The sequence below is a fragment of the Chiloscyllium plagiosum genome, chromosome 23 (assembly GCF_004010195.1).
Source record: "Chiloscyllium plagiosum isolate BGI_BamShark_2017 chromosome 23, ASM401019v2, whole genome shotgun sequence".
Classification (NCBI taxonomy): Eukaryota; Metazoa; Chordata; class Chondrichthyes; order Orectolobiformes; family Hemiscylliidae; genus Chiloscyllium; species Chiloscyllium plagiosum.
In genome coordinates, this window is record NC_057732.1 from 58344538 (window position 1) to 58367281 (window position 22744).

At 39.5% G+C, this 22744-nt stretch overlaps 1 protein-coding gene across 1 annotated transcript in view; it reads left to right on the forward strand.

Moving 5' to 3' along the window:
• The window catches only part of ncor1 (nuclear receptor corepressor 1), a 413945-nt gene that overhangs the window by 372217 nt on the left and 18984 nt on the right, over positions 1-22744 (forward strand). Inside the window, exons 37-45 of the mRNA XM_043713232.1 lie at positions 847-1002; positions 1687-1852; positions 2180-2664; positions 3440-3571; positions 6798-6973; positions 9362-9579; positions 10292-10435; positions 11238-11312; positions 17963-18105. Of these exons, the coding sequence (XP_043569167.1) occupies positions 847-1002; positions 1687-1852; positions 2180-2664; positions 3440-3571; positions 6798-6973; positions 9362-9579; positions 10292-10435; positions 11238-11312; positions 17963-18105 (1695 nt within the window). The remainder of the gene's footprint in view (positions 1-846; positions 1003-1686; positions 1853-2179; positions 2665-3439; positions 3572-6797; positions 6974-9361; positions 9580-10291; positions 10436-11237; positions 11313-17962; positions 18106-22744) is intronic.

Consider the following 22744-nt stretch of genomic DNA (forward strand, 5'->3'; position numbering starts at 1 on the left):
AGTTTCAGTTTTGAGTTGCTAGATCGGTTCGAAGTCTATCTAACTCACCATGGTAATAGTGTCACACAGCAAGATAAGAGGTTACTTTGTCCCAACAAAGCCTATGCAGCAGTCACTCTTATCAATATTGTCATGGACAGATGAATCTGTGATGGATAGATTGGTGATGATGAGGTGAAGGAGGTATTTCCTCCTTGTTTGTTCCCTCTGTATATGTTTCAGACAGAGTCTAGCAACTATGTCTTTTAGGACTTGACCAGTTCAGTCAACAGTGGTACTAGTGACTCACTCTTGATGATGTGCCTTGAAATCCCAACCAAAGTGCATTTTGCACCTTTGCCACACTCAATACATCCACCAAGTGATGTTCAACATGAATGGTTACTAATTGACCTGCTGAGTGGAGGCAGTAGAGATAATCAGGCGATTTCAAGTTTGATCTGACGATGGCAGATGCCTAGGTCTGGAGTCAATCTTGAGGATTCCCAGGGCAACTCTTTCCTGACTGTATACACTGGCGCTACTTTGGGTGAGTCTGTCCTACTGGTGGAACACTGCTTACCCAGGACATTGAAAGTTATGTGTATGACTATGTCAGCATATTGGCACTAGCCTCGAGATGTTGGTAAGCAGAGCTTTGCACGATTTGCAGCGTTGTGTTTGCCGTTGCCTTTTCTACAAAAGTGTTTTGTCTGGTTTCATTCCTAAAATATACTGGATTTCTGTTCAACTGCAAGGACCGATGAAAGAGAAACATATTTCTTCCAGAAAGTTTTTGTTTTTTTCTGCAGTCTAAGTCCACTCGTAACAAGGATATAAATTTCAATGTTTGTGATTTTTTTTTAGGTCACCCTGCACATATGTCTGCTACTGCAGCTACTGCAGAGCGTGAAAGAGAAAAAGAGCGTGAGAGAGAACGGGAGCAGAGGGAGCGGGAACGGGAACAGAGAGAACGGGAGAGATTGGCTGTGACAACATGTGACCTGTCTTACCTTAGAGCAGGTGAGAAATTGCATTCTAATTTTGCACGCCCTGAATATTTGTACTCCAACAAAATCAGTTTAGTTAATAGTGATATCTGAACAGTAAATGGGGCAGTCCAGGTCTCCTGGAGCAATTCATAAATGAAATAAATTTTTGAATTGATACTGAGCCAGTTGAGACAGTGCTTGTATTCTGTCACTTTATTCCAAGTTATCAACCTTACTGTCAAATGAAAGAAGCAACTCCTTAGTAATGCAGTCAGTCCTCGGTTTGATGTAAACTTGTACCAAGAGAAAAGCCCAGCCAGGTTCTCATTTCTGTGTGTCATTATAGGACAGCAATAGATAGTATGTCTAGGATTCCACATGTGGAACAACAACATGCTGTTTTGACTTGTATTCTGATTTTCTTTATATGCGATTGACCTTGGGGCCTGGGCCTGAGCAATTGATCTTGGGACACAACTCTCTTTAGCTGTAGTTGATAAAATTGTAAGTTGTTCACTTTTTCCATGGTGGTGATATGGATCTTATGACTTTTAACTAGATGAGCATGTGGTTTTGAGGTTAGAGTCAGATCACTCATGATCTTATATAATGGCAAGGCAGGCTCAAGGGGCTGAATGACATCTCTTTTTCTTTTCATATGTGCGCTTATGAGTTAATTTTCAATGAGCAAATTTCCTATTCGATTTTCACATAGGTCCTGAACAGACCAGTAGACCAAGTAGCCACGGATATGTCCGTTCTCCATCGCCATCTGTACGAACGCCGGAGACCATCTTACAGCAACGACCCAGTATATTCCAAGGAGCCAATGGCAAAGGGGTTATAACTTCACTGGATGCAGCTACGCAGTCTCGGATAATGTATGTTGAAGGCCAAAGTTTCCCAGAACAGAACAAAGTTACTGATTAAAGTTTGTGTTGAAGCTTTTATATTTGCCCTGAGGATAAATCATTATCAGAGAAGCAAAGCACTCCTGTCATCAGCTTCCTCCTCTTTCTCATCCCTCACTCAATTTTTAACTTTGTTTTTCAAGAGATGTGAAGTCATTCACTGAGATTCAACCAATTCCTATTTAATGTAATTAGTGTGTCTCAGCTCCTTTGTCTGGAATGTATCAACTGTAATATTTAACGTTTTCAAGAGTTCTGGGTGTCATATTAAAACATAGTGACATTTTTTATTTACAGGCAGGTACCACCGGGAGCCCTGTCCATGGCACAGGGATTGTCTACGTCCCGCTACAACACTGCAGCAGATGCCCTTGCAGCATTGGTGGATGCTGCAGCCTCTGCACCTCAGATCGAGATGACAAAGGGGAAAGAGAACAAACATGAAGCTCCCCGAGTGGAAGAAATGACCGCTCGCAGAGTTTCTGAGCAACAGCCAAATATTCATCACCAGGCACCGCAACAGCCACAAAGTGAACATGAGCGACGGTCAGTGCAGTCACCATATTCATCCACGGCCAAGGGTCAGGGTCAATCCAACTATCCAGAGAGCATTAAAGACAAAGCACCACCCCCCAAATCTAGATATGAAGAGGAACTCAGGACTCGAGGCAAGACCACAATAACAGCAGCAAATTTTATAGATGTGATCATCACCAGGCAGATTGCCTCTGATAAAGACAGTCGTGAGCGAGGATCTCACAGTTCAGACTCTTCTAGCAGTGGTAAGCACCTTCCAGCATAGTCTTTCATTTCAATATTTATTTAGTATTTGAGACAGCTAAGTTAAGGCATCATAATCTCCAGCAGCAGAGATACTGAGGTGAGCTTCCTGTTACCGATCATTATGAACACAGTAAATAACTGACCTGAGTAGATGGCAGATTACTTGTATGTGCAAAGGCTTTATTTATGTTGACTGGGAGAAAGGTATTCCTTGGAGGAGAAGCCGTGGGGTACTTCTATGGCAGTCAGATTTTCATGGGATTATACAGGAGACTTGATGTAAAGATCAGCAATCAGTATGCGCACACAATTCCTACAGAAATGAAGGGCTGAATACTTTATATGTTTCTGTAGTGTTACTTCAGAGAAGAATGTTGGCCAAAATAAGACTAGAACTGTAGCTTCCTGGATAGTTTTCATTCTCGTAAGCATCCTGTCAAACTTTGCATCTTTCGCCTTGTTTGCAAGCTGTATAATTATGCTAGTATTGAGATCAATGGGGACAAGGGCATTAATGGCACACCTTCAAATTTATGCCAACTGACTGTAAAAGCCCAACTTAGCGATACTTCTCTGCCCACCAACTTACACCACTTACTAATTGAGAACACAGGAGCATCCTGTTCATAATTGAGTATGTAGGACCTTAAAAACAGTAAAGCTAGTGCTCATTTTAACTGGCTCCATGGGGCCCTGGGACCAATTAGGCAAGATGCAAAGTTTGAGGGTAGCTCAGAATGAAGGATTTACACCAGAATTTGTTTTTTCTCCAAGTATCTTCCCATCGCTATGACATGCCCAGTGTGGATGCGATTGAGGTAATCAGTCCTGCAAACTCACCTGTCCAGTCACAGGAGAAGGCTGAACCTGTCCAGCAGGAGACACACAAGCCTTCCCAGGGAGATGGTAAGTTTCAAGCTCTTTAAACCTCGCCAATTAGGGAAGTGCTAATCTAGTATAATAAGATAAGTTCCCCACATCTCAGAAATCAGCTTTTAGCAAATTGAATTCACTCCATTGATATCATGACAGTGTTTAATAGATTTGGTCCACCAAATGCTAATGACATCTTTTCTACACTGCAAAGGACCTGGACTCCAGTTTTAGATGTTCCGTAGTCAGGCTGTCCCAGTATAGCTACATCACTGGCATCAGCCTAACTATGTGGAAAATTGCCCAGGGGAACTTATCTTATTGTGCTATACTGGGCTGACCACAAAAAGCAAGACAATCCAATATGACCAATTGCTGTCTGCATGAGACAAGTCCTGAACGTTCAAGCTTGGGCTGATAAGTAGCAAGTAACGTTTGTGCCACATGGTGTCAAACGATGATTATCATTGACTCAGACTAACAAGAGAATCTGACCGTTTGTATTTATATGTTACCTTTAACATATAAAAAAGTCTCAAGTTAGTTGACAGAAGCACTTTAGCAACATTTGAGAGTAAGCCACGTCAGGCAATTTTAGGGAAGATGGGCAAAAACTTGGTTAAAAAGAGAGGTTTTAAATAATGCCTTAAAGGAAAATAATGTTGCAGAGTTTGTAAGAGAAATTCCAGACTTGGAGCCCAAGTAACTGAAGATGGCCACCTGTCCTGGAGTGATTAAAATCCAGGCCACTCAGAAGGCCAGAATTAGAGGTTGCAGATGTTTTGGAAGGGTTTTCAGGCTGCTGGAGATTACACAGATAGAGGACAGCAAGGCCATGTAGAGATTTGAGACCAAAAGGTGAAAATTTTATAATTGATTATTGCTTAACTGGGAGCCACTGTAGGTCAGTGAGAACAAGGGTGATGGTGGTATGGGACTTGATCCAAATAAGAAAATGGCAATTGCATTTAAATAACCTCAACTTTATAAACGGTAGATTCTAGCAGACTGGCAATGAAGGTATCGGAGTAGTCAAGGTCTAGAGATAACAAAGGCATGGAAGAGGATTTCAGTAGCAGATGTGCTGAGGCAAGGGTAGAATCAAGTTAATGTTAAGTAGAGGGAAATTGCAGTCATAGCAGTAATGTACATATGCAATCGGAAGCTTATTTCAGGGTCAGCTATAACACCCACCTGCAAAGAATCTGGTTTTCCACAAGACTGATGCAACAGAGAGAGAAGAGAATTGTTGCAATGCTCCCACTATTTAATTGGAGAAGGCTTTTGCTAATTTGATACCAGACATTGGACAAAGCAGTATGATGATTTAACAATGGAGGAGTCAAGGGTTGGTGGTGAGATTAGAACTCAGTGTCACCAGCTGACATTGTGCTTTTGGAAACTGTTACCAAAGGTAAAACTGTAGATAAGAAATAGTGCTGTCTTAGTAATATTGGAGAGAGAGCTTACAAGAGAGAAATGAAGCTGGAGAGGAAGTAGATAAGCTGGCGTATCTATTTGAAATGAGAGTGAGGAACTGCAAGAAAATAGAGAGGGACCAAAGAGAGTAAGTTGGATGTGGGAGGTAGTGAGGTGAATTAAAAAAATAGTAATAAGTCTGAGGATTGGGAGCAGTTTAGAATTCAGCAGAGAAGGGTACATACCTATAGAAACTCATGGTGTCAGTCTTCATGTTCCCTGCAAGCTTAACTTTCGCACTGTATTTTCCCCTTCTTCATCAATCCCTTGGTCCTTTGCTGAATTCTAAACTGCTCCCAGCGCCAGGGGTCACAGTCTGAGGATTTGGGGTAAACCATTTAGGATATTTCTTCACCCAAAGAATGGGAAATTGTCGATGCCAAAACATTAAATGTATTCAAGAGGCAGCTAAATATAGCACTAGGAACGAATGGGATCAAGGTTATGGGGAGAAAGCAGGATTAAGCTATTGAGATGGATGATCAGCCATGATTGTGATGAATGATGGAGCAAGCTTGAAGAGCCAAATGGCCTCCTCCTGCTCCTATCTTCTATGTTTCTATGTAATGGGATAAGTTTGGGAGAAGATTTGTAGCTCGGGTGCTCGAAGATTTGTAGCTCGGGTGCTCGTTGTTGTGGTTCTGTTCGCCGAGCTGGGAATTTGTGTTGCAGACGTTTCGTCCCCTGTCTAGGTGACATCCTCAGTGCTTGGGAGCCTCCTGTGAAGCACTTCTGTGATGTTTCTTCCAGCATTTATAGTGATTTGTATCTGCCGTTTCCGGTTGTCAGTTCCAGCTGTCCGCTGCAGTGGCCGGTATATTGGGTCCAGGTCGATGTGCTTATTGATTGAATCTGTGGATGAGTGCCATGCCTCTAGGAATTCCCTGGCTGTTCTCTGTTTGGCTTGTCTGATAATAATAGTGTTGTCCCAGTCGAACTTATGTTGCTTGTCATCTGAGTGTGTGGCTACTAAGGATGGCTGGTCATGTCGTTTCGTGGCTAGTTGGTGTTCATGGATGCGGATCGTTAGCTGTCTTCCTGCTTGTCCTATGTAGTGTTTTGTGCAGTCCTTGCATGGGATTTTGTATACTATATTGGTTTTGCTCATGCTGGGTATCGGGTCCTTCGTCCTGGTGAGTTGTTGTCTGAGAGTGGCTGTTGGTTTGTGTGCTGTTATGAGTCCTAGTGGTCGCAATAGTCTGGCTGTCAGTTCAGAAATGTTTTTGATGTATGGTAGTGTGGCTAGTCCTTTGGGTTGTGGTATGTCCTCATTCCGTTGTCTTTCCCTTAGGCATCTGTTGATGAAATTGCGAGGGTATCCGTTTTTGGCGAATACATTGTATAGGTGTTCTTCTTCCTCTTTTTGCAGTTCTGGTGTACTGCAGTGTGTTGTGGCCCTTTTAAACAGTGTCTTGATGCAACTTCTTTTGTGTGTGTTGGGGTGGTTGCTTTCTTATACCAATCCCTTGGAATCAACCATCCAATTGCTGAGGGTATACTGATTGACATAGTGCAGATAACAGAGCAGTTGAGTAAATATGCGCGCTCCAGTTGGCATACTTTGTTCAATGAGTCTGTGAAGCTACTGAAGACATCATATTCTAAGATTAGACCTTAACTCCATGGAAATGTAAAAACTTCAATGGCAAGCTAACCTATATACCTCTTAAACTATTCATGATCTTACTCTTGATGGCTACTGAGGGAAGTGTGGACATCCAAACCTGAGCACACATGCACAGTGAAAGATCTTATGTTGAGCATTTATCTGTTTTTAAAGGTGAGCCTAATACACGAGGGTTTGATGTGCCCATGAGTCGGTACAGGATGATGCAGAAGTCACCGTCTCCACAGCAGCAACCACCATCCTCTCAGCCGGACAGCGTGTATTCCTCTGTTCCTAACCCTCAAGTTTCCAAAACACACAAATTGATCACTCTCGCTGATCACATCCATGTAAGTGAGGCCTGGCAAGTGGCTGCACATTGCTCTGGCTTACTATCTGTGTGTAATGGTATCATGTTGCTTTCATTAGGGCATCTGGAATGTTTGCCCTTTTGTCACGTGGGGTCTGATGCCACATTGAGATTGGTTTTTAGATAGATTGATTGAGATCACAAAATCAAAAATGGCTTCAGATAGACTTCCAAGTAATACAGTTTATTAGACATTCATACTGAATATTGTATTACATGATAATTATAAACCAGGCTTTCACTAATAGTTACTTTAGCTAAAGATTAGTCTGTCGTCATGTGAATCTTCCAGAATGAGTGTTGTGACTGCCTACACTGTGGTATTTGTACTTAATGATGTGCAGAAATGTAGACATCATCACAAAGTTGTTCCAAGGTCTTGAATCCCTTAGGCAATTTTTAGCTTTATTAGGTGTATCAGTGTAGAGAAGTTAAGCTTGCACTACATAAAGTAATAGTTAGGCCACAATCTTGTGTAAAGTCCTGATCACTACATTACGAGAGAGCATTTGAAAGAGATTTACCAGATCGGAATATAGAATTTTTGAAGAAAGAATGAATAGATTAGGTTGCTTACTTTGGAAGAGAAGAGTTTGAGGGTGGACTTGATTGAGATGTACAAAATTGAGATGCTTTGATAGAATGGATATAAGGAAACTATTTCTCTTAGCAGAGGGGTCAATAACTGTGGTGAGGTTGTGGGGTTAGGGGACAGGCAAATTAAGGATATTGATAATTTGGTTAAACAAAGCAAGGTGGGAAACAATTTGAGAGGTTAGTTGAAGTAGAACCCTTCACATTTTTTGAAAATCCAGGGAAATGATCCGAACTCATGTCACTACTGAAATAATCAGATCTCAAATGAAATATGGCTTGATAGATCTTTTTTATTACGTTTACTGTAGTGGTCTTTCACAAACATAAATGCAGAAAACCGAAGATGTGATTTAATAATAGAATAGTTTATTACATAGAAGTAAAATATACCAAATCAAGATATCTAAACATATGTAATTTGATATATTTTAAAGCACATGGCAGAACAAAATCCCACCTACTCCCCAATGTTACCTCTATGCGGTTACTCAAACTAAAAACAGGAATTACCCTTCCCTATCAAATCTATGGGTTTATCTTGCTGCAACTTTCTAGTTCTGGTCAAGCTATGGGACCTTTTCCCTTGGCCAGTTGTATTCCTGAGGTCTTAGGCTTTCTCAGTGCAAGAACGTAGTGTCTGAAACTTGCAGACCGGACGTGTTTGGCTCGAACTGTGCGGATTGTTGAAAGACTGAGGTAACATGTTCCCTTAGTACTCTGAACAATCTCCTTTCCCTAGGAGAGACTATTTAAGCATCTGACTTCAGTTGGGATCCCTTCAAACTGACCAAAAAGCTTTCCAATCTTTGGGTTTTTCTAAGCTAAAAGAAATCCTGAATTATTAAACCCAAAAGCAAGCTGATTTTTCATCTGTCATTAAACCTGTACAGTATAAACAAACTCCCATTAACTGCCCAGGAGACCCTTCAGTCACTCACTTCCTTACAGATATATTATTAATTCAAGGGATGTGGTTGTTGATGGCTGCGTTGCTTATCCCTATTTGCCCAGAGGGCGGTTAAGAGTGAACCACATTGCTGTGAATCTGGAGTCACATGTAGGCCAGAATGGGTAAGGTTGACAGATTTCCTTCTGTAAGGGACATCAGTGAACCAGATGGGTTTTTTCCATCAATCAATAATGGTTTCATGTTCATCATTAGATCCCAATTCTAAATTTTTGAATTCAAATTCTACCGTCTGCCTTTGTGAGATTCAAACCCAGGTCCCCAGAACATTACCTAGGTGTCTGGATATGTACTCCAGCAATAATACCATCGGGCTATCACCTCCCCGAAGATGTTGCATTTTAGATAATGTTTCCAGAAAGATTGACCCATTTAACCATTAAACCTCTTCACAAAAAAGACCAATATCCATTTGCCTGTAGTTAAAAATTCAAACTTTTTAATAAAATGATATTAATGCAGATAAATCACACATCTCTCATCACAATTTTTATGAACCAAGTGCTGGAATGTGGAATTAAACTAGATTGCACTATTTCTAATTGATGTAATTGGCTAGAAAGGACTATGTTCTAAGTTTTCTACGTTTCTATAAATACTTCCTAGTGCTAGCATGCCAGCTTGTTTTAGAGACCATGTGTGGGTGACAGGCAGACTGTGTTAAAGCTTGTTAACCTGCCAGTCAGTAAGAGCAGCTAGCAAATGTGGAGGTCCACAAAGCCGCTCAGTTTTGTGCTTTTTGCGTCGTGTGGACTTGGATCTGCATGAGGGATTTGATTTGAAAATGTATTTCTTTGTTTTTAGCACATTATTACACAGGACTTTGCCCGAAACCAACCCAATAGCCCGTCATCACAGCCTCCAGTATCTACATTCCAAACATCTCCAGTGCTCTCTAACCGTGGGAAGGGTTCCACTCATTACAGCACAGACTCTCAGCCACAGACCACTCAAACAGCTCTTCTTCAGAGGCCGCCATCCAGAGTCTCTCCTGAAAATCCAACGGAAAAAGGCAGAGGAAGGTAAACAAGAAGATTAGGCGATATACCTTGTTAATTGTAACTGTGTGTCAGTGTGCCCATTAGATTTAAAATGTTTATCTACTCTTAGAGAACATTTAGAAAATAAATTAATAGCTGTGCAAAGAGCAGTAAAAGCTATTAGCAGTAATCTGTGCTTTGCTGTAATTGTGACAGAAGGATCATTGATTGTTATGTTGCCTTTGATTCTGTTCTAATTACTTCCAACTTTTTTGTTTGCCATTAGGAGATATTCAAACCTAGGTTGGCTTTGATTTGAGCCCCTGAATGTCATGACCACCCAAACAACAAAGGTGGTGATCTGGATATGATCGAATTCCAATGCCTAGTATAGGCACCAGTAAATAATGCACTCTTTGCTTAGTTAAGACTGCTTGTTATATGTTTGTCCTCTTAAACACTTATCTGCCATTGTATGCTCATTTTTAATAGAAAGAAATCCATAATAAACTGATCAATTTGGTATGAAGATTCAACACTTTTGTCCACACGAGAGAAAACTAAATAAAGTTGTGTATAATCATACTATTTAACCTGAATCTCAGTGTTTTGCTTAGTTTCAGGAGTTAACTATATGGAACCATGAAGGCTTCATTTAGAAGAACAGGCTTTCATTTCGTTTATGTGTCTATGTCCAAGATGCCATGAGTCTGTGAAGACTAATGGTGATGAATGTTTTTCTTTTTGCCCATAGGCCTGGGAAATCCCCAGAACGAAGCCACGTTTCGTCAGAACCATATGAGCCTATCTCCCCTCCCCAAGCCCCTGCCAATCTAGAGAAGCAAGAGAGTGTAGTACAACCTCCTCAGCGAAGGGAGGCAGAACCCACTGAACAGAGGTAGGTGAGAGTGTGGAGATCAGGCCTTTCAATCTGCCTAATCCTTTCCTTTCAGCTACAAAATTTCACCAGAAAATACATTCTACTTGGGGTTTATGATGGGATTAGAATGCAAGTTTTATGTGCTGAGCAATCAATTGTGGATTTAATGGACTGATTAAATTTGTGAAACATGCAAATTCAAGATTAAATACTTTGATTTTTGTCTCTTATTTTCACTCCATTTTCATTTATCTTGCAGTCTCAAAATTTACATTTGTCTCTTATGTGTTTTGTTTGAAATGCATCTGTTTTATTCTGCCCACTTATTTGTAACAAGGGCCAATCACTGCATTTCTATTGCTTGTATGTTTCTGACTTTGCTTGCTTTCCCACTGGCATGTTCAGTTACTGCCTGCATTCATTGGCTTTCTGTCTCTTTCCAAGTTGCAGTATTGTATTAGCACAGTTGTTCATATTTTGGGATTAGTGTTAGAGTTAAGTTTCTCCAGTAACCTCAGCGAAGGCAAGTCAGGTTTTGTGAAATTGTTGAAATAGAGAAGTAATAGAACAGATGTTCAGCATCTGCATTGCCTGGTACAGGGGCAAATCTTTGATGCAACTTATAATTATTGCAACTCCTTGACACTTTTTGAGGGCAGAGGTCAAGATAATTTACAAATTGTAAACATTCATAAAACACTGAACTTGACTTTGAAGACTTTCACTTGTTACCATGCCTTGTTTCTTGATAATAGTGTGTGCAGTTGACCATAGTGTCTTCTGTGTGTTATTTTGATCTCTCACATTTGCCCTCCTGCAGGCTGCCCCCAAGTAATGAATGGCTCCCGATGCCCTTGCTTGTCCGAAGAGGTCGTGCCCCAGATTCTGCTACAAGGTACTGACTGAACATAAAAACTTAAGAAATAAGAGCAGGAGTAGGCCATTTGACCCTTCGAGCCTGCTCCGCCATTCAATGAGATCATGACTGATCTGATTGTGGCTTCAAGTTTCCTCCCTGTCCCTGCATAGCCCTTGACTCTCTTGTAAATAAATAAATCGGTCTATATCAACCTTGAATATATTCAGTGACCCAGCCTCCACTTCTCACTGGGATGAAGAATTCCAAAGTTTAACAATCCTTTGAGAGAAGAACTCGGCATTTCCATTTCAAATGGTAAATCTCTTATTTGGAAACCATGCTCCCCATAGTTCTAGATCCTTCATGAGTAGACATCCTAGCTGAGAACTATTACTTAGGTGCAGTAGAGGCTTAAAGTGTGTTATGATGATTGCAGTGATGGATTCAAATTCTCTGCAAGTGCTAACATTCACATTGCACATCAATTAAGAGCCATCCTTCCTGTTTGGAACTTTTCCAAGACCTGGAAAATGGCCTAGAAAACTTGTCAATTCTAACAGCCTGCAAAGAAAAGGTCTAAGAAGAATACAACCAAATGGATCTACCCAGCATCGACTTAGGCATCAGATCCAGAAAACCACATCTTGCTCAGTTGGTAATGTTCCTTGCTAATATCTGGGGTTTGTGTCAAATTAGCTGTCCCACAGACAAGTCAAGCAACAACCCAACAGCCATACTGAGCAAATCATGCTTACTGCCATTGCCCCAGTCACCTCCATCACCGTGACAACAACAATATTAGAAATAAAGTTCATTTGCATCTCCTGTGAGAAGGCCATAATTCAGAACACGTGATAGTCTAGTTAAAGATTTTGGATGTGGGACTGGTCAATCTACAAAGACATCTATCAGTCACATATAGCAGTAGGCAATAATAGGGGAGTAGAGTGGTGCTGGAAAATCATTTATCTCGCCACCCTTCAGGCACTCTGCCTGTATTCCTCATGAAGGGCTTTTGCCCGAAGCGTCAATTTTCCTGCTCCTCGGATGCTGCCTGAACTGCTGTGCTTTTCCAGCACCACTCTAATCCAGAATCTGGTTTCCAGCATCTGCAGTCATTGTTTTTACGTAGGCATTGATAGGTCTTTACATTTTTGCAAAAACAATTTCCTTTGATTTCCAGCATGATGGTGTGGAAGTCAGCTGCTATTGACATTTTACCATTGCAGCTCCTTTTTATTTTCGGTCCTTTTTGTTCCCAAGGTTCTTTTTTGCGTTGTGGGCCTCAGCAACATTTTACCACAAATCTCATGTACTCGGTGAGCAGTAAAAAAGGCCTTGGGTGCAATTGCTCATTTCTGTCACTAGATGCTGCTGTTGTCTAGTGATGGAATGTGGATCTGAGTCTGTCGCTCTTGGGCTTCCCACTCTCCATCTTCACGCAAACTATGCATGGCTTTTTCAAAGTTATGGCAGATTGTTTAAACTTGCCCATCAAAGGCCAAAGTTTCATTATATTCAGTTGATTGAATCCTTTTATCATCTTAAACACCTCAATCTTGGAAACACATGGGGTGGGGTGCCACGGTTGTGAAATTGCCCTTATAATTTAACTCTTTATGCCAGGTACTGTCCTGATGAATTTGCACTGCGTCCTTCCTGCGTGAGGTGTAGGGCCTTTATTTTTACTTTTGGTGATTTTATGACAATGTTTACCATTTCCCTTTGTTACTTGCATTACTTTCGTAAAGTCTTTTTGCTACCCTTAATTTTGATTGATTTTCCATTTAGTTTATTTGATCTCAATTTATAATTACTCAAAGCTTCATTTTAATTATTTCCTAGTTAACTTTTGATTGTCCACTTTGCTTCCTGTGGGAATATACCTTGTCTACATGTTAATTGTCTACTTATTGAATTATTCCAATGACTTCTCTCTTATATTTCTCTCTCTAACTGAGCTGACTCCTTTTTTATCATAATGATTAGTTTTTTTCACCTTTCAGGAGCATTATTTTTTCAAATCTGTCAAGTGCCTTTAACTTTAACTTGTTGACTATACTTTTCAATTTTGATATCCTATCTACTCATATTCTGTTTTCTCCAAAGCCTTCCATTATCTACTTGTTGTTCATCATTTCCCAGAATTAGATCCAGTGCTATTCATTACTGGATGAAAGCATGTGAATCCAACTTTCTTTCTGCCGCTTATATAACTCTTATCCTTCAATTATTCTGACCTATCTCATTTTTAACCTCCTTATCACTGTCTCATGGTCCACAGTTTCTATAGGGTAACTCAAGTCAAATGAATAACACAATTGACCATTCTATCATACCTTTCCAGCATCATGTACCAGAATGCAATATTTGATTCATGATCTGACCCTGTCCATTCTGCATATTTTGTAATTGGGAATGGTCAGCTTCCCACTGTGCCCCTAGCCTCAGTCACATCTGTTAATACTATTATATTTTCAATTGCTGTTGCATTTCTAGTTTTATTCAGACTTCAGGATTGACATCTGTATTGGTAAAATTGAACAGGCTTTTTTTGGCATCTGCAGAAACTGAATGCTGTCTTGAAGAAACAGGACTCTGAGGAACAGAGATCCAGTTAGGGTCATTCCCACAGATCACATTGTGTTTAAAAATACTTAAGCAGTTCAGAATCTATATTTAGGTGTCCAATCATACATCAAAGCTACTCATAACATATTATTGTTCTAGCTTTCAGTAATTTATTATCGCCCTTGCAATAGCTTCCACATCCTTTTCTATTCTTTTTGTATTTTTGCTACATCAGAGCCACTGAAAAAGAGTTCTTCGTGTCTTAGTACTGTATCTTTTACCAATCTCCTTAAAACTCTGTGCTGTGGTTACAGACTCTTTTGCCACTGGAAACAGGTTTTTTCTTAATTTACTTAACCAAAATCATGTTGTGACTTTGAGTACTGCCACTAGATCTTCTGTTAACTTCCTCTGAAGGAGAGTAATTGCAGTTGCCCTTCCTTTCTGTATAATTGAAGTCCTGCATCCCTGTTACCATTCTAATTTATCTTATGTCAAGGCCCTTGACATACTTTCAAAAATATAGTGTTCTGAATTAGACACAGTTTTCCAGAAAGGAATGTAACTGGCATTTTATGAAGTTGTAATATAACTTTTCTACTTTGTCCTGTCATCATTGACAGTCCTTTGTGTTAAGGATGAGCCCTCTTATGGCTGTCTGGCTTTAAAGGTATCAATGTGGGTGTGGTTTCACAAATTGTTTATAAGTGCTATCTTAGCCTTACAAACGCTCCCACAATGAAGACCTTAGTTGTCCAGTACAGATGGTGGCGTACTGTTTGCTTGAGCATCTGCCCTTTCTTTCCATTTCACATCATTCTCTCTGGAGGTCTTTTCACTATTTTTGATGAGAGATTGCAGTTTTGGTTGTGATTGAGCATCTGTTTCCTAAGTACAGATTTTTTGTTATTCAGTCATGGAACGAAGAAGACATTGCTGGCTAGGCCAGCATTTATTGCTCATCCCTAATTGCCTAAAGGGCAGTTAAGAGTCAACCATATTGGTGGCTGTTTCCTTCCCAAAAGGACATTAGTGAGTCAGGTGCGTTTTTTCTGACAGATTTTCTTTGGTTTCACATTGCACCATCTGCCTTGGCAGGCATTGAACTCAGGTTCCCAGAGTATTACCTGGATTTCTGGATTAACGATCCATCAATAGTACCACCAGGGCATCACCTTAACAGAGCAGACCTTCATGGAGGCTTTGAGATTGTCTTTAAGACATTTCCTTTGCACCATGTGAATGGGCTGCTTGCCATAGTTCTGAGTAAAGCATTGGGTTTGGTATCACCATGAGTCTCTATTCAAGTTCAAAAAATCACCCACAATTTAAATCAGAAATTGGTAGATATAGAAGGCTGGGAAATTAAACTCCTTGTTAACGTGAATAATTAATATATTATTTCAAGATAAGCAAAAGAGCTCTCAGGACCCTTAATGCATAGATCAATTCTAATAAGATCAAAATATGTCAAAACTCTCAACAAAGATAAAGACAGTATCAATGCTTACTGGAAAGAACACGTTGTAAAATTTGAACTCCCCAGTTGACACCCACCTGCTGGAGAGCCTTCCATAAAAGACAATAAACCTAACTCTCAATAGAATCATAATTGCGGTCAACTGGATGGAACTCCACAAAGCTTCTGGGGAGAGGTTAGGTTAGAGTGGTGCTGGAAAAGCACAGCAGGTCAGGCAGCATCCGAGTCCCCAGCACCCCCATTTATCTCTCCACCCTGGAGGCTCCCTCCCTCTCTTCCCGATGAAGGGCTTTTGCCCGAAACGTCGATTTTCCTGCTCCTTGGATGCTGCCTGACCTGCTGTGCTTTTCCAGCACCATTCTCATCTAAACTCTGGTTTCCAGCATCTGCAGTCCTCACTTTTGCCATCTGGGGAGAGGTGTTCTGATCTCATGGACACAAGCCCTATTTGTGAAACTCACCAGAAGAGCCCGTTAGAATGGTTCTATTATCTGAATCAGTGAATAATAAAGTCAGAGTGACATTTACTTTTCATTAACAACCTTCTCAATTTGTCCTGCCACTCCCAAGTCTTTTTGTTCCTGCAATCCCTTTAAAATTGTGTCACAAAGTCCATGTCGTTTTGCCTCATTCTTCTCACATAAATGTATCACTTCAAATTTCTGTTAAATTTTGTAATCTGTTTATGTCTTCCTGAATTCTGTTATTATTTGTTTAGTGTATTTCACATTTCATACACTGCAGATTTTAAAATTATGTCTTATACTCCAAGGTTGGGTTATTATGAATAAAACAAACACAGTGGACCAAGTACACACACCTGCTTACAAAAACAACCATTCATCAGCATTTTTTGCTACGATGGTGCTATACCTTTCATCTTATGAGTTTTAAATTTGATAACATGTCTGCTATGATGTACTTTGTCAAGTGTTTTTTTTTCAGGCAAATATATACAGCGTCAGCCATACTGTTCACATCAACCCTTCTCAGTTACTGAGAGTAATTAACCTATCTGTGCTGACTTTGATTTATTAGGCATATTTCTTCAAATGCTGATTCATTTTATTCCACATTAATTTCTCTAAAATGTTTCTCAGAAGTAAAGTTAGATGGTCTGGATGCATTGCTAAAAGTCTATTCTTCTCCCCATTGTTAATTGTAACATTTGCAGTTTTCTGGCACCTTCCATTGGATTGGAAGATTGTGACTGGACCTTCTACCATTTCCCAATTCGATGTCATTCACAAATTTGGAAATTTTGTTTTAATTCCACAGCCCTAATTGTTAGTGTAAATTATGAACAGCTGTGGTTTTAGCACTGATCCTTATGGAGCACCATTTCTTTCTTCTGTCACTCTGAACATTAACCCTTCATTCCCATTCTTTGACATTTGATTTGAAGTCATTGGTTTATTCAATATATTCCTTTTTTTCATTTTAAATGTATTTACCTCCTTGTTCATCTTATTCACAGTCATGTTTTATCTCCCTGGTAATTACCAAAGCAAAATAATTTAATATTTATGCCATCTCTCTATCATTACTCATAATAATATTCTGTTTATCCCTAATAGTCCTATTCATATCGTAGCAGTTTTATTGTTAGCCTGTTTTGTTTTGTGTTCCTTGATTTAATTTCATTATTTCTCTTTCTTTGTTGAATTCTCTTCTAATCTCCTTGCATTTTCTTACCCTGCAGTCCCTTGCAGTTTATGTATTTAATGCATGCCTCCTTCCTAATTCTTGATTGTTCATTTATGTTTTTTCTTTATCTGTGGAGTTTCACTCATGTTTACTTTGTTCTTTCCTTTTAATAGAAAGTATTCTTGCTGCACTGTTTAAAATATTGTTTCAAATATTTTCCATTGTTCTATATCATTGTTTGCCAATACCATTATTTTCCGAAGTTTTATTCTCGATCTGTTAAAATTAACTTTTCTCCAACCTATTAACTTGGTTTTCATCAAATGTCTGTCCTATCATCATCGTAAGGTGTATAATAGTCACTATTTTCTAAATGATGCTTAACCGCACTGGTAGTTTTTACACATTATCCCTACATTTATCTTTAAGAACAGAAGATATAGGAGCAGTTATTGGGCCATTCAGCATTGAGTCTGCTCTGCCATTTAATCATGGTTTATAAAGATCACTTTTTTTCAGTTTGAAAAGCCTTTACAGGACCCTTTTATGTTAGTCACTAACCTTGTGTTCTGTCCTTGTATACTCTTTTTAGATTTGTTTTGAACTTCTTACATTTAGTTTGGTTCTTTATTGTACTATGAACTTTTCTGTTTTCTTATTTTAGCCTCTATGTCTTTATATATTCAGAAGGTATAGCTTGTCCTCACTAACTTTTTTTAGGAATCTGTCTGCTACGGATCAGAATCATCTCGTCTTTGAAGATCTCCCATTAATCTATACTGATGACTCCACCTCTAATTATATCCTTTGCACTAGAACCTCGTGTCTGGTTGTGAAGATGTTTCTATTCATTTTAACATAAACAGAGCCAAAAACAGTTATTATGGTCTCTTTATTTCATGATCTTCCCAAACCCTGCATTGATTATATTCTCTGAACATCACGTTGCTTTGTTATGGCTCTCAGTGCCACTGTTTTCTTTCTCCAGGAGTGAGGCTCGATCTCCAGGGAATGTGGGCTATTTGCCAGCGTTCTTCACTAAGCTGGAGAACACTTCGCCAATGGTGAAATCGAAGAAGCAGGAGATATTTCGTAAGTTGAACTCCTCTGGTGGCGGGGATTCTGACATTGGTAAGTCAGCCTGTTCTCCCTTACTTACTGTCCATCTTGATAAGTTAAAACAAAAATTATACCTTTTTATTCTTCCAGCCTCCCCACAGAAGCAAGAAACTTGGAGATAGCTTGAGATCTGATGACCTGTTTTGTATGGACACTAGGCAGACATCCTTTGTGTATTTCTCCATGAAAGTCAGAATTGGCAGGAAGCATGGGCTATATTTAACTGATACAGTTATTGTTATTGCTTGCAGGTCAGGTGTTCCAGAATAAGGGTTTAACTAGAGTTATAGAATAATTCCTGTTGGGTTTCAGGGAATAAATGAGGAAGAATCAGTTGCTGCAGTTTAATATTCTATATTCATGCACACACTTCTTTCCTCGGTAATGTGTGTTCATGATTGAGCTGCAAGGAACACAGGCTACTGGAATTGCACTTTGTGTATTTTATTGTCTTAATTTTTTGGTATTATAGAAAATAAACATTGATTAAAAAAAAGACATGATGTTGAAGCATTTATATTTGCACTCATCAGGATGCAACAAAACCACCTTTAAAAAAGGAGCAACAAATTATACACAAAAAAACGGTTCCATTTGTTTAGTCTGTGATTTGACATGCCTGTAAAGCAGTGTTGCCATGGTGTTACAGCATAGATTGTCTGTTTCCAGTGCCCTTTCTTCAGTGATCAAGATGTAATGTGTGGACATATTCCTTTGCCTATAGATAACAAGGCCTGAGGAGGAATAAATTTAGCTTCTATCATGTGTGAACAAATCTCACTGTGAGCCTGACTGGCAATCATGAATTAAAATCTGGTATAAATAGTATAGTCAGGATTATTTAATAAAGGTTGTTCAAAACCAGAATTGCATCTAATACTGAATGTTTGTAAGCACAGACTAGTAATCAGTCATGTTTGCAGTGTGATACATTTGCACATACCAGAAGCTATATTTATTCTTAGGAGTGTTGATTGCTTACAGTAACAAGGCAGCAAGGCCTGTTTGTACATTTCAGATTATCATGGTGTAAGTGAACAGCATCGCTTCAATTCACAGCTGACCACAACATACACCAAGCTGTTTTATAAAGATGCCAGTAGCACTGGAAATGTTGCATTGGTTCCCTCATCCAGATCATTTAATGAGTAGCTGGGGCCCAAGTTCTGATTCTTGCAGTAGTCACTACTTGGAAAAAGACCCATTTATTCCAATTCTCTGATTTCTATCTGTCAAGCAATTCCTGGTCAATGCCAATATATTAACCACTATCCCATGTGCTTTAACTTTGCCTCCTAACCTCTTATGATGGACCTCATAAAAATGCATCTGAGAATCCAAATGCACCAAATCCCAAGCTGCTTCCCCATATATTCTAATCCTCAAAAATCTTGCATAGATTTATTAAACATGATTTGCCTTTTATAAACTGATACTGGCTTTGTCAAATCTGGTTGATGCTTTCCAGATGTTCTGTTATCACATTTTATACGATTGTTAGCATTTTCTCCACCCCAGGTGGTCTGTAATACTCTGTTTTCGTTCTCTCCGACACTTCTAAATACTGAGATTACATTTGCCATACACCAATCTGAAGGAACTGCTCCAGAGTTTGTAGAATTTTAGAAGATGACAACAAATGCATCAAATATTTCCAGGGTCCCTTTCCTTTAGTACTCTGGAATGTAGGTTATCAGGCCCTGGTCTTTTATCAGCCTTTAACTACATTAATTGCCTCAGCACTATTTTCATATTAAAATTGATTTCCTTTATTCCACACTCTCTCTAATCCCTTGGTTCCATAATATTTCCGGGAGGTTATTTGTGTCTCCCTTTGTAAAGACAGAACCAGAGTATGTGTTCAATTCTTTTGCGATTTTTAAAATTGTTTTGTTTTATGTTTTGGAGGTAAGTTGTGAGCTCTTGCACAGGCTACACGCATTCCCACCTTCTCCTTGAGTTTGGAATTGAACCCTGGTCACCAAAAGTAATTTCTGGCTATCTCCTTCATTCCAACAATGTTACAGTGATCTTCGTGTAATTGATTTAACACATGTTTCCTTAGCTGTGGGGGAATAATGATCCTAATAGGAAACATCCTGCTTGTATGGATAGTTCTAGCTTCCAGTTGACATGTAGTTTGAGTCCTGGGGAGGTTCTTAAAAGCTTACTATGAAGTACTATGTCCATCACTTTTGATAGTAGTAGATTATTTCTAGTGTACGTCTGAGTTTGTCCTGCTCCTGCAGTGGTAACTTTGGGTGAAAATGGGTCAAGACATTTTATTTTAATATATTCTCTTTAGCTTGTGTGAAAACACTTTCACACTGTTCTTCACATTTCCCTTTCTTGTTTTGACATAATAAATTGTGCAACGGCTTGAGAATGATTGCAAAGTTTGAGTCAAACTTGAAAGATAAAATTTAGCAAGCTCAAAAATTATCGTAGTTGGTTTACACTTCTGGTGCTGATGCCTCTTTGAAGATGATTTGTGTGGTACCTTAGCACCAAGAAATGGCCTAAATGTTCAATGGAAGATTTTGAAAAATCACATTTATTTTTCCTTACTCTTAGCCTATAATCTTCAAACCTCTCCAGAGTAGCACCTGAATTGTGGAGATGCTCTCTTTCACTTCTTTCTGTGACCGAAATATCATTTAAGTAACACTCGGCCTCTTCCAATCCATAGAATAAAATCATAGAATTTTACAGTACAGAAGGAGGCCATTTCCCAAAAGAGCTACCCAACCAGTCCCACACTCCAGACCTATCTCTGTAGCCCTCTAGCCTCATTCCTTTCAAATATATCTCCAGCTCTCATTTGAAACGTCCTATAGAATCTGCCTCCAGCACTCTCCCAGGCAGCTCGTTCCAAATCCTAACAACTCTCTGTGGAAAGAAGTTTTTCCTCACCTCACTCCTTGCTCTCTCACTGACAGTCTTGAAGTTGTTACTCCCAGTTGCTGAAAATCCACTTAAAATCTGATTGATGACACATTGGAATAATTCAGGTGAGGTGTGATTGCAAAGGGAAGTCTCCTGTATTTGAACGGCTCTTTATTGTTACAATTGTTGAGTACTTCTGTGACTCAGGATCTGCGTTCATCTGGAGACAGGCTTGACTAAAGTCAGTTTTACTGAAAAGCTGATCTCCAGCTAGTCCAGCAAATAGGTCATTGATTAAAGGTAAAGGATACTGCTCAGCACATGGTGCAAGATTAATAATGACCTAAAAATTGCAAACCTGTACCGATACATCTTTCTTTGTCACTGGTAAAAATAGGCATGACCCCCAGTCACTCATACTTACGGGTTCAAAGACTCTCATCTTGAACAGTCTCTCTGATTTTGCCTTGACCTTTAATCTGATTGTATAAGGCACTGCTCTAGCCTTGAATCATCATACTTGATTCTCATCCTTATTTTTAATTTGACAAAGATCTTTTCCAATCTTCCCCACTGAAAACGTTGCATGTTTCTTTAGAATTTGTGGTAGGTTATTCTCAGAATCTGACAAATGATTTACTTCAGCCTAGTTGAGTTTGATTTTCTCCAACCATGTTTTCCGAATAAATCTGAAACATTTCTATGGACAACTGGACAAATCTTCAGACTGACTGTATAATTGAACATTCACATTGATGCAATTCCTTAAAAGCGCAACTTTACCCACGTGCTTTCTACGTACGATTTTTGAGGGTTACAGTTCAATGTGACTCAGCTGCTTCTGATCTGCACTTTCAACTATCAGTGAAACTGCCTTTCCAGTGTCCACCTCCATTCTCACTGGTCTACCATTCAGAAAGAGGGTGACCCAGTATCGGTATGTGTTATCAGCAATAGCCTATATGTTTAAGGGCTGCTCCTCTTCTCTCTGAGAGTCTGGGCATTTCTCCTGACCTTTTCAAACCATGTAGATTTTCTTCCTACTCTTCAGTCTCTGTAATTTGTGTTGTTCATGTTTCCTCCTCAAATATGCTCCATGTGGCCTTTTCTTGCTGCAGTTTCTGCATGCAGACTGGGGCAATTTTCTGTTGTGTAACCTGTTTCTCCACATCAAAGGGAGTTTTGAATCTGCATGGTGCTCATCTCTCAGCTGCCATTTTGTGCATTCTGACATTCAAGCTTAGCTGTTAAACTTTCTTGGCTGCTAGTTCCATTAAGACCATCTCCAGTGCTTTCTTTAATCTGTTCCTTTCCATCAGTAATCTCTTCTGCATTGCTTCACAATTTAAATCACACACTAGTATGTCTCTGATAATATCACTTAAGTTGTCTCTGAATTTGAGGCATTCTGCTAACTTCTTTAAAATTGCTACAAACTGGGAGATAAATTCACCACTATGCCAGTTGTGCTTTTGGAATTTGAACCTTTAGCAATCACCAATGGTTTGATGAAATTTGGTTCTGCAGGATTCCTATTATTTCTTCTTACATTTTAGCGCCTGATTGTACCACTTTCTTCAAGAGTTTAAAAGTATTTCCTGCCTTAACACTCAGGAACACAGGGACGGCTATATCTGCATCAAGTTTGTTTGAACCACATAATGGAATCTCTGTGTGTTGCAGTTCCAGTTCTCTCTTTTCATCGTACAATCCCAAGGTGCCAAACCCCACCTTTATTTTGTAAATAGGAGGATGTGTACCACAG